Source organism: Stenella coeruleoalba, assembly GCF_951394435.1.
Source record: "Stenella coeruleoalba genome assembly, chromosome: 2".
Lineage (NCBI taxonomy): Eukaryota > Metazoa > Chordata > Mammalia > Artiodactyla > Delphinidae > Stenella > Stenella coeruleoalba.
The window spans coordinates 49,213,586-49,232,292 of NC_137147.1; the positions used below are offsets into that span (position 1 = coordinate 49,213,586).

Here is an 18,707-nt window from a genome sequence, read left to right on the forward strand (position 1 = left end):
AGTAACTAAGTATTAGATAAAGCAGAGCTACAGTAATTATATATTTTAAAATTAAGGACATAAAGTACATTTTAAAAATGAAGTTTCCATTTTAAAGGTAACACCTTTTATATCTAAAATGTAGGACAATTTTTTTTGTGGGGAAGATGGGGGACAAAGAAACATGTTAAATGACCTTTCAAAGCAAAACTTTCATAGATTAGACCAGAGAGCTATAAACTAAGTAGGATAATTTACTGTTGTTGCCAGAGGAAATTTAACGTCCCAATGGTCTTGATCATTACAAAGACATACAGGCATTTGGTTTAAGAAGTGAAGAATCAAATACACCAACTTCTTTTATTTTTTTATTGCTCCCAATTGAGAGGTACCATATCATTTTGTGTTGCCAGAAATGTAAGGTTTTGGAGAACATAGACTTGAGGGGGTGACTGTGATTGGGCCTCTGGTGAGAGTTCCGTCCAGACTGGCCAGGTGGATTTCCCCATATGTACACAGGAAATGCCGCTTCATCACACGAGAGTACCAAGCCACAGAGGCTTCTCAGAGCTGGGGAAGGATGCCGACACAGAGGATTCCCCTCCTTTGCCCCTTTAGAATAGCCCCCAAAGTACCACACTGCCTCCCCTGTGAAAACTATGGAAATCTAGAAAGCAAATGGTAATAACTAGGCATCTGATTAGAGTGATTAAATGAAAGTCTAGAATATGTCTAAAAGGCAGCAGGTCCAGGGATTAGAATCATTACTTATTCTCATTAGAATCATTTACTAACATAATTTGAATTCACAATCTTTTTTGAGGAAGGATGAGGTGTTGTCATTTACAGGAAAATTTTTAAATGATCTCAAAAACTATCACTTAATATCAAAGCCCCAAATCAGTCCTTTTTAAGAAATCCTAAACTGGTATTGAACAGTGCCATGTCATTAACTTGGAAAGCAACTGGCTAGGTTATGACACATGCCTAAAGAAGCAATTGCACTCATTCTAGGAAACATCTAACAATTTGGCATATTGTCTATTTGTCATAAATGGTCAGTGTGATGTACTAGAAACATATTTGGGGGTAATGCTAGATGTGAACTCCAAATGATATTTCCACTCTCACAGATCACCCTGCATTATCATCCTTTGTTATTTGTTAAACTGCACAGGGCTCTTATTGGCAAGATAAAATAATACATTGAAAGCAAAATTTTCTATAAAATATGCAGAGGAAAACTATCAGAGAAACAATAAGTTTTTCTATGTAGCCAAGAATAACATGAATTGAAAAAGAGTAGACAGAGATGCAAACTATCTTTAGGAAACATCTAATCTTCTACTTATTTGAGATTTAAATGCTGCTTGGAGAGTGGAAGAAGCACCGAGTCCAATCAGATGATCAAATTTCTATTCCCACTCTGCCACTTACTAGCCACATGAGTTTAGGCAAGTCATTTTTTTTTCAGAAAAAAATTTCTCATCCATAAAATATTAAGGATAAATTAGGTGTCACTGAGATCTTTTTCAGATCTAAAATAGAATTCTATGAGTAATCATCAGGTAGTCCCCCATAGTTCTTCGCTATAAAGCAGCCCACAGGGAAAAAAATCTGGCATACAACTGATATCATACTAACAATTATTAAATCCCTGACCATAGGACTTCAACTTCACATTCTGGGTCATTTTTAAACCAAAGGTTCTTTCTCCACTCTAATTTGCCATATATTTTTCCATATACAGGGTTGACAGCAAATAGCTTTACTGAAACAAAGGACTTTGAAAACTGAATTAGAAAGAATATAATCATACAGGGCTAGAACTAGAAACCTGGAAATGGGACAACCTCCATTTGGTTATGTTTTTAAATCTTTCTGACTGTTATGTTTTCCAAGTACAAAAAGACCCCCCAAAATCCTAAAGTTCTGCTGTACATGCCCAAAAGATTACTAGATATACAAAAGAGACTGTGAATATTGTTACCTGAAGGTGCTGAAGATCATCCTCCTGCACATTTTGAGATAAGTTATATACCTTGATTAAGAAATAAAGTCAAAATGAGAAAATAATTAGTAGCATACTAAGCACTTATTTTGTTATTCTCTATTTTTTGAAATATCAATTTCACAAAATCAAACTCTCTCACATATATTTATAAGACCTTGAGAGAGGAGTAAAGAAAGCCTGAGAGACAATAAATAATGTACAATGATCATAAAATTTTTCCAGAAATACAGTAGCTACCTGATTTGGAGACAGAACATTAAAATTATTTTATGAACCTAATTCAACAATTAGTAATAAAATAATCATTCTTACAAGCATATGAAAATAATAATGATCTAGATCTTAATAACCCATATATAAAATTTTGTCTTGAAAAATTATGTTGGCTTCTTTACAATCAATTATTTAAGTCTATAGAAAGCTCCATCACATGGAAGTTAAGTTCTGAATATCATGCTTACATCCTCAAACATATGCATTATTGCTTCACGAACAGATCACAGCATTAAGGTGAAATTCTTTTTTTCTAAGGAGGAGGATTAATATCAGTAACTTCAAAGAAAAGTTAATGATGTTTATATGTTTATGTACTGATACAAACAGTATACTTTGTGTACTTATTTAAATAACAGACCACTTCTCAGATAATAACAAAAAATAGTCATTACAAAGGACTTAGAGTTTTCAGCAAAAATATCTAATGTCTCCAGGAAAAATATAAATAATAATAAATATTTAAAAGGCAAAATCAATCTGGTTTTAATTGACTTGTGTAAATTGCACATACTGTTGACTATGAAGAAGTTAGATATTAAGTTGGTATTTTAATGGCTAATTAAATTAAGAAGTATATTTTTAAAAGTTAGTCTTACACCTACATTAATGAATAGATCAACCAGACAGAGAATCAATAAGGAAACACTGGACTTAAACAATACATTAGATCAGACTGACTTAATATAAAGATCATTCCATCAAAAAGCAGCAGAATACACATACTTCACAAGTGAACATGGAACATTCCCTAGGACAGATTATATGTTAGGTCACAAAACAAATATTAATAAATTCAAAGAAGAATGAAATCATATCAAGCAGCTTCTCCAACCACAATGATATGAGACTTGAAATCAATCACAAGGGGAAAAAACGGGGAAAACCCCACAAAAATGCTGAGATTAAACAATGTGCTACTGAATAGCCAGTGGACCATCAAAGAAATCAAAGAAATTTTAAAAAACATAAAGATAAATGAGAGCAGAAATACAACATACCAAAATCTATGAGATGTGGCAAAAATGCTTCTGAGAAGGAAGTTCATAGCAATATAGGCCTACCTCAAAAAAACAAGAAAAATCCTGAATAAACAATCTAACTTTACACCTAAAAAGACTAGAAAAAAGAACAAACAAAGCCCAAAGTTAGCAGAAGGAAGGAAATGATAAGGATCAGAGCAGAAATAAATAAAATAGAGACTAAAACAAAAAATAGAAAACATCAATGAAACTAAGAGGTAGTTGAAAAAATAAAATCAACAAGTCATTAGCTAGACTAACCAAGAGAAAAAGAGAGAGGGCTCAAATAAATAAAATCAGAAATGAAAGAGGAGAAATTACTACTGATACCACAGAAATACAAAAGATCATAAGAGACCACTATGAACAGTTATATGCCAACAAATTGGACAACCTATAAGAAATGGATAAATTTCTAGAAACATGCAATCTTCCAAGACTGAATCATGAAGAAAAAAAAGTCTGAATAAACTGATTATTAATAAGGGATTGAAACAGGAGTCAAAAATCTCCCAACATGCAAAAGCCCAGGACCAGATGGCTTCATTGGCAAATTCTATAAAACATCCAAAGAAGATTTAATACCTAGCTTTCTAAAAATATTCCAAAAAATTGAAGAGGAGGAAAATCTTCCAAACACATCTTACGAAGCCAGCATTATCCTGACACCAAAACCAGAGAAGGACACCACAAAAAAGGAAACTACAGGCCAATATTCCTGATGAATATAGGTACAAAAATCCTCAACAAAATATCAGCAAACTGAATCCAACAATACATTAAAAGGGTCATACACCATAACTACGTGGGATTTATTCCAGGGATGCAATGATGATTTAACATCCACAAATCATTCAACACAACACATTACATTGAGAAAATGAAGGTTAAAAATCATATGATCATCTCAATAGATGCAGAAAAAGCATCTGACAAAATTCTTCCATTTATGATAAAAACTCTCAACAAAGTGGATATATAGAGGAAATGTACCTCAACATAACAAAGGCTATATATGACAAACCCAGAGCTAACATCATACTCAAGGCAAAAGGCTGAAAGATTTTTCTCTAAGATCAGGAACAAAACAAGGATGCCCACTCTTGCCACTGTTATTCAACATTGTGTTTGAAGTCCTAGCTACAGCAATTAGGCAAGAAAAATAAATGGCATCTAAACTGGAAAAGAAGAAGTAAAACTGTCACTGTTTGCTACTTCATGATACTATATATAGAAAACCCCGAAGACTCTAACAACAACAGAAAAACCTGTTAGAACTAATAAATGAATTCAGTAAAGTCATGGGATACAAAATCAATATACAGAAACCCGTGGCATTTCTATATACTAATAATAAACTATCTGAAAAAGAAATTAAGAAAACAATTCCATTTACAATTGCATCAATAAGAATAAAATACCTAGGAGTAGATTTAACCAAGGAGATGAAAAACCTGTACACTGAAAACTATATGTCACTGATTAAAAAGTTAAAGACACCAAAAAATGGAAAGATATTCAGTCCTCATGTATTTAATGTTGTTAAAATGTCCATACTACCCAAAGCAATCTATAGATTCAATGAAATCCCTATCAAAATGCCAAATGCATACTTTATAGAACTAGAACAAATAATTCTAACATTTGTATGGAATCAAAGAAGCCCCTGAATAGTCAAAACAATCTTGAGAAAGAAGAACAAATCTGGAGGTATCACACTCCCTGATTTTAAACTTTATTACAAAGCTATAGTAATCAAAATAGCATGGTACTGGCACAAAAAAGACACATAAATAAATGGAATGGAATTGAAAACCCAGAAATAAACCTATACATATATGGACAAGTAATCTATGATAAAGGAGCAAAGAATGTACAAAAAAGAGAAAGGACAGTCTCTTCAATAAATGGTGCTGGTAAAACTGGACAGCCACAAGCAAAAGAATGAAACAAGATGACTATCTTACACCACACACAAAAATTAACTCAAAGTGGATTAAAGACTTGAATGTAAGACCTTAAACCATAAAATTCCTAGAAGAAAACACAGGTGGTAACCTCACTGGCATCTGTCTTAGTTATGCTTTTGTGGATCTGATTTGAAAGGCAAGGGAAACAAAAGTTAAAATAAACAAATGGGACTATATCAAACCGAAAAGCTTTTGCAGAGTGAAGGAAACGATCATTAAAACGTAAAGGCAACCTACTGAATGGGAGAAGATATTTGCAAATCATATATCCAATAAGGGGCTAATATCCAAAATATACAAAGAACTCATACAACTCAGCATCAAACAACCCAATTAAAAATGGGCAGAGGATCTGAATAGACATTTTTCAAAAGAAGACATACAAATGGCCAACAGGCACGAGAAAAGATGTTCAACATCACTAATTATCAGGGAAATGCAAAACAAACCACAATGAGATACCACCTCCCACCTGTTAGAATGGCTATTATTGAAAAGATAAGAAATAATACATGTTGGAGAGGATGTGGAGAAAAGGGAACCCTCATACACTGTTGGTGGGATTGTTAATTTGTGCAGCCACTAGGGAAAACAGTATGGAGATTCTTCAAAAAGTTCAGAACAGAACTACCATATGACCCAGCAATTCCACATCTGGGTATTTACCTGAAAAGCATGAAAACAATATTCAAAAGGATATATGCACCCCTATGTTCAATGCAAAATTATTTACAATAGCCAAGATATGGAAACACCTTTAGCATACAACAATGGATGAATGGATAATGAAGATGTAACACACACACACACACACACACACACACATACACACACACACACACACACACACCGGAATACTACTTGGCCATAAAAAAGAAGGAAATCCAGACTTTGTGACAACATGGATGGACCTTGATGGTATTATGCTAAATGAAATAGATCATATGGATAAAGACAAATACCATGTGATTTTACTCATAAGTGGAATCTAAAAACAAAAACAAAATGAACAAATAAAATAAAAATGAACTCATAGAGATCAGATTAGTGGTTACCTGGGGAGAAGGGGGGTGAGGGCTGGGCAAAATGGATAAAGGGGGTAACTGTATAGTGATGGGTAGTAACTAGACTTGTGGTGGTGATCACTGTATACAGATGTTGAACTATAATGCTATACACCTGAAACTTATATAATAATTTTTTTAAAAAGCTAGGTAATCATAGGTTATAATCATGACTTATTTTAAAGTCCTTTACAAAAAAATTCAGTCTTCCTTCTATCCATCCTTTCACTGTCCTAACTACACATAATGCCCTGGTTGCCGGTTCACTAGCTCCATTCTCCCCACATACTTATAATTTCAGCTTTGACTTACTCATCCTAACCACTTTGCCTTTCCTACCGTTTAAAACTATTTTACCTTTCTTTGATGGTCTGCTTCTTGGTTACTGTCTCTTCTTGCTCTTTCCGGTGAATAGAAAATCTAAAAATTGTCTTAAAATTTTTAGGCTATGTGTTCTGTGATCATAGTAAAACCCTCAAGGACTTTCAGGACAATTTATAAAGCACACAATAACTTCAAAAACAATACTTAAAAAAAGAGAAAGGAAAAAAGGAAAGAAAGACATTTACTTTCCTAAATGCACATTAAGATTCTATAAAAAGTTGTGAACATATATAAATGTTTCTACTGGCTATATAAAACAAAATTTGCATTTATAAATCTTATTTCATTAAATGTAACTAATAATAGGTAGTCTCAGTGTATCTACATACATTATAAGATTTAACATTATTGACTTTATTGTAGGCTTGAAATAGAAAAAATTATCAATAAGACAATATAACATTTTCTGACTAAAGCAGGCAATTTGAAAACTGATCAGAAATTAGATTATAGTAATAAAACAATTCCACTCTTAAGGAAATCATAAGAACTGGTATGCTAATTGAGTCAAATAATAGATATAATTTACCATTTCTGTTGTTTGTCTCACTACCACATGTATATAGAAATACATATATTCATAATTTTTATTTAAAGAAACATCCATCAAAATGGATTTATTTTATTCCATACCTGTATTGAGCTGATCATTGTGCTAAGGGCAAATACTGTGGCCGAATCTCTCAAAGTTGACTGACTATCAAAGGTTCCCTGAGTATCCATCAATAGCACTGCAACCTATAGGCAAGTAGAGTACATTATTGATATTTTATAGAACATGCAGGGTATTAGGGTTACTACAAAGTTAACACCATAAGAACTAAAGCAAACCATTAGCAATGAATACTTAATAGGTAATTTTTCACATGTGCCATGAATGCCACTGAAAATAAAAATATTAATTACCTGCTGACTAGTATAATGATTAATTTTCACTGGTAATCCAACATAACAGAAATAGCACTGAAACAAAATATAGATGTTAGCTAGCTGATCTGCTGTTCTATTGTCCCTATGATTTTGCCTTCTGTGATCAGTAGAAAGGGAAACTGGGAACATGAAATAGGATGCTACCCACTTCCCTTTTAAACTTCATGTCAAGCGGTCAAAATTAGTTTTCAAAAGAGCATTTTGGAGGATCCTGAAAAGTGGTAACTGTTGGCAAGTGAAAACTCAATTTTTTTTAAGAAGTTCACACCATACCTTTTTACCGTCAGGTTTATTGATAAGGAAGATTTCACTCCATATCTGGATTCCCGTGGTCTCTCGTTCAGACCCACCTCTCCACGAAAAGCCAGTCAATGGTTCATTGTAATCTCCAACCCAATCAACTGATTCCTATAAATTAAGAAAGTCTATGATATTGAACTAGATATGTAGTACAGGTTCTTCCACTCATCCATACCAGTTTGTATCCCTCTCCAACTCTAGACAAAAGGAAACAACGTATGCACATCTATTATATTGATACAATTACTTTATTTACTCATCCAAAAAATAATTATGAAGGAGCAACCATCTGTCACATTTTATGCTACATCCTGGGGATACAAAGATATCATTCCAGATAAGCGGAAGCTCAGAGCCTAACAGGGGGACAGACATGCTAACAAACCATTATGATGCACTATATGCATGCCAAAATGGGCGTGTATATTAGATATACATGGAAGCATAGGAAAAGAAACAACTAACTCTTGGTCAGTTAAGACTTCATAGGAGAAGTGATATTAAAGCTAAGACTTGAAGGATGTTTAGGAACTTTCCAGGTGAGCAAACTCAGGGAGGGCATTCCAGAAACAAAGAAATAAAGGTATGAGAGAGCATATTATGTCAGGATATACACAATAATAATATACACAAATGTTTTGCTATTGGGAGAGGAGGGAGCGAACAGCAGGAGGAGAAGCACCTAGTAAAAAAAAAAAACCAAATCTGTTACACTTTAATCTGAGCAAATGCTATTTAACATAAGCAACATGACAAGCGTTATTGAGTATTTCATTGTAATGTTTATCGCACAGCTAAAATTATGAATATGCCTAAAACTATATAATCCCAAAGAATGGAAAGTATACTAATTTTGTTCACTCAATTTTCCCACCTACGTTAAGTGTGTACTAATGTTGGTATGATAGAAATAGAAAGTGGTAAGAATTTTGTTTGCTTTCAAAGCCTGGAAATATTTTGGTTGTTTTGTTCTTAATTTGTTTGGACTGAGGCTAGAGATAGAAGATGTTAAAGCTAACATTACCAAGTTGTTCAAAAATACCCTACCTATAAAAGATCAATCCGAAATGGATAATTATGATATAAATGCATAATACAAAGTTCCTTTGGGTAGTATGTCTATTCTGCCTCAACATTCATATTGGCACCCGAATTACTAAGGGTAAAAGGGTAGAAAAAAAATACTGGTGTGCTCTCTACTCCTCACCTTCTGTTCCCCGACTGTAATCTCCTATTTATTCTTCTGCTTTTGGTTGATCCTAGGCCCCTTAAAGTCTCCTTTCTATGCCACACTATTGTCTCAAATGTTATGACACTGTTGGCTGCCTTTGGGGGTGGGTTAAGGGTGAGACTGAATGGGAAAAGATAACAGAACTTTGTGGGATAACAGCAAGATACACTTGATAGGTTTTGGGGCTACCCAGGTATTTACATTTTCAAAAAAAGCAAATGTACACTTCAGATTGGTGCATGTAACTATATGTGAATTTTACAACAAAAGAAAAAAACTAAATAAATACTGAAATATATAATAATGATGTATATTGTAATATTTATAGGGAAGCATACTGAAGTCAACAATTTACTTTGAAATGAACCAAAAAATAAGATGGAGCAATGGACTGAAACAGGGAAGAATAGCTGGAGACACATGTGATAAAGCAAGAATATTAATGTTAATGGTAGAATCTAGGTAGTGCATATCCAGGTGTCTACGGTAAAATTCTTTTAACTCTGCTGCATGCATGAAAAATGTCATAATAAATGTTGGGGGGAAAATGATTATAATAAAAATTATAACAAAAGTTATTTGACATTTTAAACAGTATTTAACATGTAAAGTTTATAACCGTATCACTGTACTTGTCTATTTTCAAAGGAGCTTAAAAAATAAGTTACGTTCTAAGGGAAATGTAGCAAAGTGGCTTCAGACGAAAGTGGCCTATATAGTTTGGTGCCGACAGCACCAAAGTTGGAATGGTTACACGATAGCATTTTTAAACTAGTTCATCTTTAGGGAACATAATAATGGAAATATTGGACACTACTACTAAATAAAAACACAAAGTCATAAAAGCACAGAAATCAGAAAACTTTTCAAAGCACCTCTTCCCTACCTGCTTATACATGTATCTCAACATGAAGTCCATCAGGAATGATTTTCCTTTTCTAAATGCTCCAGCAACAGATACAGCAACGACCTCCTTGTCCCTGATAGCCTCTGAGAGAAGGATCCGATTTAGTGCAGTTTCATCTAATTCAAAGGAATGGTCATCTCTGACAATGAGGACTTGGACTGGTCCTGCCTTTTTCACTGGCTCTTCCTCTTCAGAGCTCCATTCATACCCCTTTTCTGAAAAGCCGCCTATTGAATAAAATAAGAATTTATTCAGCAAATTATCTCAAAACACAGGAAATGTATATGTACCTCTCAACATTCAAACCTCTGAAACAGGAGCACAGTGGAATTAGAAATGTTCATTTTATTGACATATATTGATGTCATTTACACCACATCTCCAACTTACATCTGGTCTTTCTGATCAAGTGGCCAAATCAAACAGAATTTTATTTTTAAGAAAGCTCTAAATCAGTGCAGAGATTTCTGTTTGCTGAGTAAGAAAAAAAAAATCAAAGCAAAGGACTCTACTTTTGGAGAAGAATAAAATAGCCTTAGTTTACACTTAATCCCTTAGAAATAAGTTTAGTTATTCACATGAAAGATCCTTGCAATACTTTTTAAAGCTGAACATGCATATGCGGAAATACACAGAGGGACTCAAAATCACATATTCTTGAAACTGGAATAAATCTCTAAAGCACCCAGTTCAGCTCCGTCCAATGCATGCAACCCACCTACAAAATCCTAGACTCTTAATTGTCTAAAATTATATCTTGTAGCAATGGAAGTTACAGATAATTAAATTGGGTAGGGCCAGATTACAGAAGACCTTCAAATCTATGGAAAAGAGGTCTGGATATAATTCAATAAAAAAAAAAAAAGAAGCTTTTCGAAAGTTACTTTGTGTGGAGAGCTTATAAAAAAGGTTTGTGACTCTGGGAAATTACTAAATCTCTCAGTTCCTCCAACTGTAAAACAGAAACTATTAATAGTACCTATTTAATAGGGTTGTGGAAAAGATTAAGGGAGGTACTATATGTAAAGTGTTGAGAACAGTGCTTGGCACACAGCAAGCTCATAAAGGTTAGCTATTATCATCATCATCACCACCACTACCTTGGGATTATAAACTGAACTAAGTATTCCCAGAAGTTTCTGCCTATTTTCTATAAATTTATATGTGTTTGTGTGTGCATGTATGTGTGTGTTCACATGTGTGTGTTTTCAGAGTTTTCTATTTAATTGTCAGAAATACTGTTTTTGACAGAGGTCCTCTTTTAGAAATCATCCCTAATATACAAGACTTTTAGAACGCTAGACCTTGGCATTTGCAGTATATTACAAAACAACTTCAATGTGTCAAGTGACACATTCTTATATCCATAGCCTTCTTAATGTAACTTTGTAATGTCCTCCCACTTTGACTCCGGGGTCAGCCATGTAATTTGTTTTAGCAGACATAACGCAGCAGAGACTTGAAAAAGCACTTGTGTGTTTCCATTTTGCTCTTTTGTCTCTGCCATTCATCATGAGAGTATTCCCAGACTAGTCTGCTGCAGGATGAGAGACACTTGGAGCAGAGGCAAACTGCCCAGGTCCAGCCAAGGCCCACAGCAAGCCAACCCCCAGCCACATGAGGGAGCCCAGTCAGGATCAACAGATTTGTCTAACAACCATTTCAACATGTGACCAATAAATACTATTTTTCTATGCCCCTGAGGTTTTGTGACTATTTATTATGCAACATAACAGGCAATAAATAACTGATACACCCTACAACCCCTTCCTCTAGAAAGGCAGTATGGTGTAGTGGTTAAAAACACAGGCTCTGGAACCAGACTGCTGAGATTCCAATCAAGACTTCCCCATTTCTTAGCTGAGTAACCTTAGATAAGTTGTTTAACCGCTTTGTGTCTACCTCATAAAGTTGCTGTGAATTAATATATGCATGTAACACACTTAGAACACTGGCTGGCATATGCTATTAGCATTATTATAGATTTACAAAACTAAAGCGAAATATGTAACTGACTTTGCCCAAGGGAAATAAATGCAATTTCTATATCAGGCAACCTACCATGGATGCCTTCTTGTGTTATTTATTTATTGCTTTCAATATCGCAGCAAGGTATTTATTATTATCTGTATTTTTGACACATGAGGAAGAACTAACTGGATTAAGTAACTTTCCCAAGATCACACCCACTAGAGTTCACATAGTAACTGTCAATTTCGGTTTAGATCCCAGGTAATTAAACTTTAATCTCAGAACTTTCCACTATAATATTCTGCCTCTTTAGTGGAAATCAAATAACTTTTGGACAACACATAAATGGGCTCATTTGCTTTCTATCAAAAGAACAGAAAGTCAAAACATACATCAATTAATTCCTCAGATCAGATATATGACCTAGCCTCAAATCAACCCTTAATAATATTAATTTTGAAATAAACTGGGCTCTTAAATAACCTTTCATCCAAATTTTTGAAAACATATTTAAATAGACATTCTTCATTATGTCTGTCTGATAAGAAGTCTCATAACTAGAGAAAAACAAGGCAGTTATATTTCTCAGCATAATTTTAAATGAGTTTTCAGATCATATTGATGTATGTATACACATATATCACATTGATCACTACATATATTGCTGTTCATCTATAAGGTAATGCCATTGAAATACTACAAATCTAACACATAATTTTAGTTTTTCATTAGTGGAGATAGACATACACCATTACTTTCTGAGCAACAGTATGAAGCATCTGCAGACAACAAAACCACTGCGTTAGCCATGAATCACAGTTGTTCTCTCTGCAAAGTTAAGAAAAATTGATTTTACATCTAACAGACAATAGCTTCTATATTGCCATATCACAGATGCTGGAGTCAGAGTCTTTGTTTAAATCCTAGCTTCACAACTTACACATATAAGAAGTTGTGTAAGTTATTTCACCTCCTAATGACTCACCATCTTCCATATGAAAAATGAGATTAAGAATGGTACCTACAGGACTTCCCTGGTGGTGCAGTGGTTGAGAATCTGCCTGCCAATGCAGGGGACACGGGTTCGACCCCCTGGTCCAGGAAGATCTCACATGCTGTAGAGCTACTAAGCCTCTGTGCCACAACTACTGAGCCTGTGCTCTGAAGCCTGTGAGCCACACCTACTGAAGCCCGCGCACCTAGAGCTCATGCTTCGCAACAAGAGAAGCCACTGCAATGAGAAGCCCGTGCACTGCAACGAAGAGTAGCTCCCGCTCACCGCAACTAGAGAAAGCCTGCGCACAGCAACGAAGACCCAGTGCAGCCATAAATAAATAAATAAAAGAATGGTACCTACATCCGAGGCTTTGTGATGATTAAATGAAGTAATATTTATTAAATGAAGACCAAAGAGCTTGATAAATATTACGTGCCTAATGATGGTGACCACCTAATATTGCTATTATTTATTACCTATTCATATTTTATTCCAGCATTACTTACCCATCTAATTTCAGCCTCAGTAAAAGGTCCTTTCTGAGGGCAACAACACACATTCTTTGATGAACCTCCTTACCTATGGTGTAGTTTTAATCTGCATATACAACTGATGTGAGTCAGGAAGGCTGGCTAGACATAATATTTTGGATAGAAAAACATCTTCAGAGTTGAAAACTAGATCACAACTTTCCACAGACTGAAATAATTCTCTAAGATTGCTTGTAGCTAACTACATATATGCAAGAGGTACTCTGAATGGAATTTCTTGGTTGTAATTTTTTTCAAATATTCAACTTCACAACGTGTTCAGAAATTTTTTCTAAGTGGCTGTAGCAAATTCTCACTCCGCACCCACTCCCAGCAGTTTATTAGACAGTCTATTGATTCACATTCTTTCCAACACTCGGTTTTGCCTGACTTTTAAAGTTTTGTCCATTGGATAGGTATAAAATAAGTAAGTGGGGCTTCCCTGGTGGCACAGTGGATGAGAGTCCGCCTGCCGATGCAGGGGACATGGGTTCGTGCCCCAGTCCGGGAAGATCCCACATGCCGTGGAGCAACTGGGCCCGTGAGCCATGTCCGCTGAGCCTGCGCGTCCGGAGCCTGTGCTCCGCAACGGGAGAGGCCGCAACAGTGAGAGGCCCGCGTACCGCAAAAAAAAATAATAAAAATAAGTAAGTGGTCTCTCACTGTAGTCCTGACGTACATTTCTCTAAATGCTAATGAAGTGAGAACATGCCTTTTGTTCATTTTTTTCTATTAGATTGTCTTTTTCTTAATGATTTATAGTGGTTCTTTATATATTTTGAATGCTAGACCTTTGTTAGTTATGTGTATAGCAAAAATCCTCTGCTTGTCGTTTCACTTTCCTTAAGCTGTTACTGATGAACAGCAATTATTAATTTTGACATAATAGATTTTATTATTTTATCATTAGCACTTTGTATGTCATGTTTAAGAAATTATTCCTTACAAAATCATAAAAGACATTCATATATATTGTTCTAGTTTTTAAGTTTTGCTTTTGATATTTAAGTTCTTAATCAACCAGGAGCTGCTAACTGTATAAGAGGTGAGATAGAATTCCAACTTGATTTTTTCAATACGAGTAACAAAATTTTCAGATTTCTATTTAACAAAGAGTCTAGTGGTCTGCCATGTCATAGTTAAGAGTTACACACACACACATACACACACACACACACACACACACGGACCCAGAAAGAGACAGGGAGACAGAGAAAGAGAGACTTTGTTTCTGACCTCGCAATTTTTTTTTCTTTTTTTTTAACATATTTTTTTAAACATCTTTATTGGAATATAACAGCTTTACAATGGTGTGTTAGTTACTGCTATATAACAAAGTGAATCACCTATACATATACATATATACCCATATCTCCTCCCTCTTGCGTCTCCCTCCCACCCTCCCTATTCTACCCCTCTAAGTGGTCACAAAGCACCAAGCTGATCTCCCTGTGCTATGCCGCTGCTTCCCACTAGCTATCTATTTTACATTTGGTAGTGTATATATGTCCATGCCACTCTCTCACTTCGTCCCAGCATACCCTTCCCCCTCCCCGTGGACTCAAGTCCATTCTCTATGTCTGTGTCTTTATTCCTATCCTGCCCATAGGTTCTTCAGAAGCATTTGTTTTTTAGATTCCATATTTATGTGTTACCATATGGTATTTGTTTTTCTCTTTCTGAATTACTTCACTCTGTATGACAGACTCTAGGTCCATCCACCTCACTACAAATAACTCAATTTCGTTTCTTTTTATGGGTGAGTAATATTCCATTGTATATATGTGCCATATCTTCTTTATCCACTCATGTGTCCATGGACACTTAAGTTGCTTCCATGTCCTGGCTATTGTAAATTGAGCTGCAATGAACAATGTGGTACATGACTCTTTTCGAATTATGGTTTTCTCAGGGTATACGCCCAGTAGTGGGATTACAGGGTCAAATGGTACTTCTATTTTTACTTTTTTTAAGGAACCTCCACACTGTTCTCCATAGTGGCTGTATCAATTTACATTGCCACCAACAGTGTAGGAGGGTTCCCTTTTCTCCACACCCTCTCCAGCATTTATTGATTGTAGATTCTTTGATGGTGGCCATTCTGACTGGTGTGAGGTGATACCTCATTGTAGTTTTGATTTGCATTTCTCTAATAATAAGTGATATTGAGCATCCTTTCATGTGTTTGTTGGCAATCTGTATATCTTCTTTGGAGAAATGTCTATTTAGCTCTTCTGCCCATTTTTGTATTGGGTTGTTTGTTTTTTTGATATTGAGCTGCATGAGCTGCTTGTAAATTTTGGAGATTAATCCTTTGTCAGTTGCTTCATTTGCAAACATCTTCTCCCACTCTGAGGGTTGTCTTTTGGTCTTGTTTATGGTTTCCTTTGCTGTGCAAAAGCTTTGAAGTTTCATTAGGTCCCATTTGTTTATTTTTGTTTTTATTTCCATTTCTCTAGGAGGTAGGTCAAAAAGGATCCTGCTGTGATTTATGTCATAGAATGTTCTGCCTAGGTTTTCCTCTAAGAGTTTGATAGTGTCTGGCCTTACACTTAGGTCTTTAATCCATTTTCAGTTTATTTTTGTTTACAGTGTTAGGGAGTGTTCTAATTTCATTCTTTTACATGTAGCTGTCCAGTTTTCCAGCCCCATTTATTGAAGAGGCTGTCCTCTCCATTGTATATTCTTGCCTCCTTTGTCAAATATAAGGTGACCCTATGTGCATGGGTTTATCTCTGGGCTTTTTATCCTGTTCCATTGATCTTTCTGTTTTTGTGCCAGTACCATACTGTCTTGATTACTGTAGCTTTGTAATATAGTCGGAAGTCCAGGTGCCAGATTACTCCAGCTCTGTTTTTCTTTCTCAAGATTGCTTTGGCTATTCGGGGTGTTTTGTGTTTCCATACAAATTGTGAAATTTTTTGTTCTAGTTCTGTGAAAAATGACATTGGTAGTTTGAAAGGGATTGCAATGAATCTGTAGATTGCTTTGGGTAGTATAGTCATTTTCACAATGTTGATTCTTCCAATCCAAGCACATGGGATATACCTCCATCTGTTTGTATCATCTTTAATTTCTTTCATCAGTGTCTTACAGTTTTCTGCATATAGGTCCTTTGTCTCCTTAAATAGGTTTATTCCTAGGTATTTTATTCTTTTTGTTGCAATGGTAAATGGGAGTGTTTCCTTAATTTCTCTTTCAGTTTTTTCATCATTAGTGTATAGGAATGCAAGAGATTTCTGTGCATTAATTTTTTTTTTTTTTTTTTTTTTTTGCGGTACGTGGGCCTCTCACTGCTGTGGCCTCTCCCATTGCGGAGCACAGGCTCCGGATGTGCAGGCTCAGTGGCCATGGCTCACGGGCCCAGCCGCTCTGCAGCATGTGGCATCTTCCTGGACTGGGGCATGAACCCATGTCCCCTGCATCAGCAGGCGGGCTCTCAACCACTGCGCCACCAGGGAAGCCCTGTTGGAAGATTTTTAATCACAGTTTCAATTTCAGTGCTTGTGATTGGTCTGTTTATATTTTCTATTTCTTCCTGGTTCAGTCTCAGAAGGTTGTACTTTTCTAAGAATTTGTCCATTTCTTCCACTTTGTCCATTTTATTGGCATATAGTTACTTGCAGTAATCTCTCATGATCCTTTGTATTTCTGCAGTGTCAGATGTTACTTCTTTTTCATTTCTAATTCTATTCATTTGAGTCTTCTCCCTTTTTTTCTTGATGAGTCTGGCTAATGGTTAATCAATTTTGCTTATCTTCTCAAAGAACCAGCTTTTAGTTTAATTGATCTTTGCTATAATTTCCTTCATTTCTTTTTCATTTATTTCTGCTCTGATCTTATGATTTCTTACCTTTTGTTAACTTTGGGGTTTTTTCGTTCTTTCTCTAATTGCTTTAGGTGTAAGGTTAGTTTGTTTATTTCAGGTATTTCTTGTTTGTTGAGGTAGGATTGTCGTGTTATAAACTTCCCTCTTAGAAATTCTTTTGCTGCGTCCCATATGTTTGGGTCATCGTGTTTTCACTGTTATTTGTTTCTTGGTATTTTTTGATTTCCTCTTTGATTTCTTCAATGATCTCTTGGTTAATCAGTAGTGTATTGTTTAGCCTCCATGTGTTTGTATTTTTTACAGATTATTTCCTGTAACTGACATCTAGACTCATAGTGCTGTGGTCATACAAGATACTTGATATGATTTCAATTTTCTTAAATTTACCAAGGCTTAATTTGTGACCCAAGATATGATCTATCCTGGAGAATGTTCCATGAGCACTTGAGAAGAAAGTGCATTCTGTTGTTTTTGGATTTTCCTATAAATATCAGTTAAGTCCATCTTGTTTAATGTATCATTTAAAGCTTGTGTTTCCTTACTTATTTTCATTTTGGATGATCTGTGCACTAGTGAAAGTGGGGTGTTAGAGTCCCCTACTATGATTGTGTTACTGTCTATTTCCCCTTTTATGGCTGTTAGCATTTGCCTTATGTACTGAGGTACTCCTATATTGGGTGCATAAATATTTACAATTGTTATATCTTCTTCTTGGATTGATCCCTTGATCATTATGTAGTGTCCTTCTTTGTCTCTTGTAATAGTCTTTATTTTAAAGTCTATTTTGTCTGAATATGAGAATTGCTACTCCAGCTTTCTTTTGATTTCCATTTGCATGGAGTATCTTTTTCCATCCCTTCACTTTCAGACTGTATGTGTCCCTAGGTCTGAAGTGGGTCTCTTGTAGACAGCATATATATGGGTCTTGTTTTTTTATCCATTCAGCCAGTCTATGTCTTTTGGTTGGAGCATTTAATCCATTTACATTTAAGGTAGTTATCAATATGTACGTTCCTATTACCATTTTCTTAATTGTTTTGGGTTTGTTATTGTAGGTCTTTTCCTTCTCTTGTGTTTCCTGCCTAGAGAAGTTTCTTTAGCATTTGTTATAAAGCTGGTTTGGTGGTGCTGAATTCTCTTAGCTTTTGCTTGCCTGTAAAGGTTTTAATTTCTCTGTTGAATCTGAATGAGATCCTTGCTGGGTAGGGTAATCTTGGTTGTAGACTTTCCCCTTTCATCACTTTAAATATGTCCTGCCACTCCCTTCTGGCTTGCAGAGTTTCTGCTGAAAGATCAGCTGTTAACC

The 18,707-nt window shown here is 35.2% G+C and overlaps 1 protein-coding gene across 2 annotated transcripts in view; it reads right to left on the minus strand.

Moving 5' to 3' along the window:
- Positions 1 to 18,707, minus strand: part of ATL1 (atlastin GTPase 1) — an 88,966-nt gene that overhangs the window by 29,428 nt on the left and 40,831 nt on the right. For both annotated transcript variants that reach the window (XM_079914280.1, XM_079914281.1), the window contains 4 exons: positions 10,054 to 10,301; positions 7,910 to 8,044; positions 7,340 to 7,444; positions 1,970 to 2,020 (listed from right to left, as the gene is read on the minus strand). In XM_079914280.1, coding sequence (XP_079770406.1) covers positions 1,970 to 2,020; positions 7,340 to 7,444; positions 7,910 to 8,044; positions 10,054 to 10,301 — 539 coding nt within the window. The remainder of the gene's footprint in view (positions 1 to 1,969; positions 2,021 to 7,339; positions 7,445 to 7,909; positions 8,045 to 10,053; positions 10,302 to 18,707) is intronic.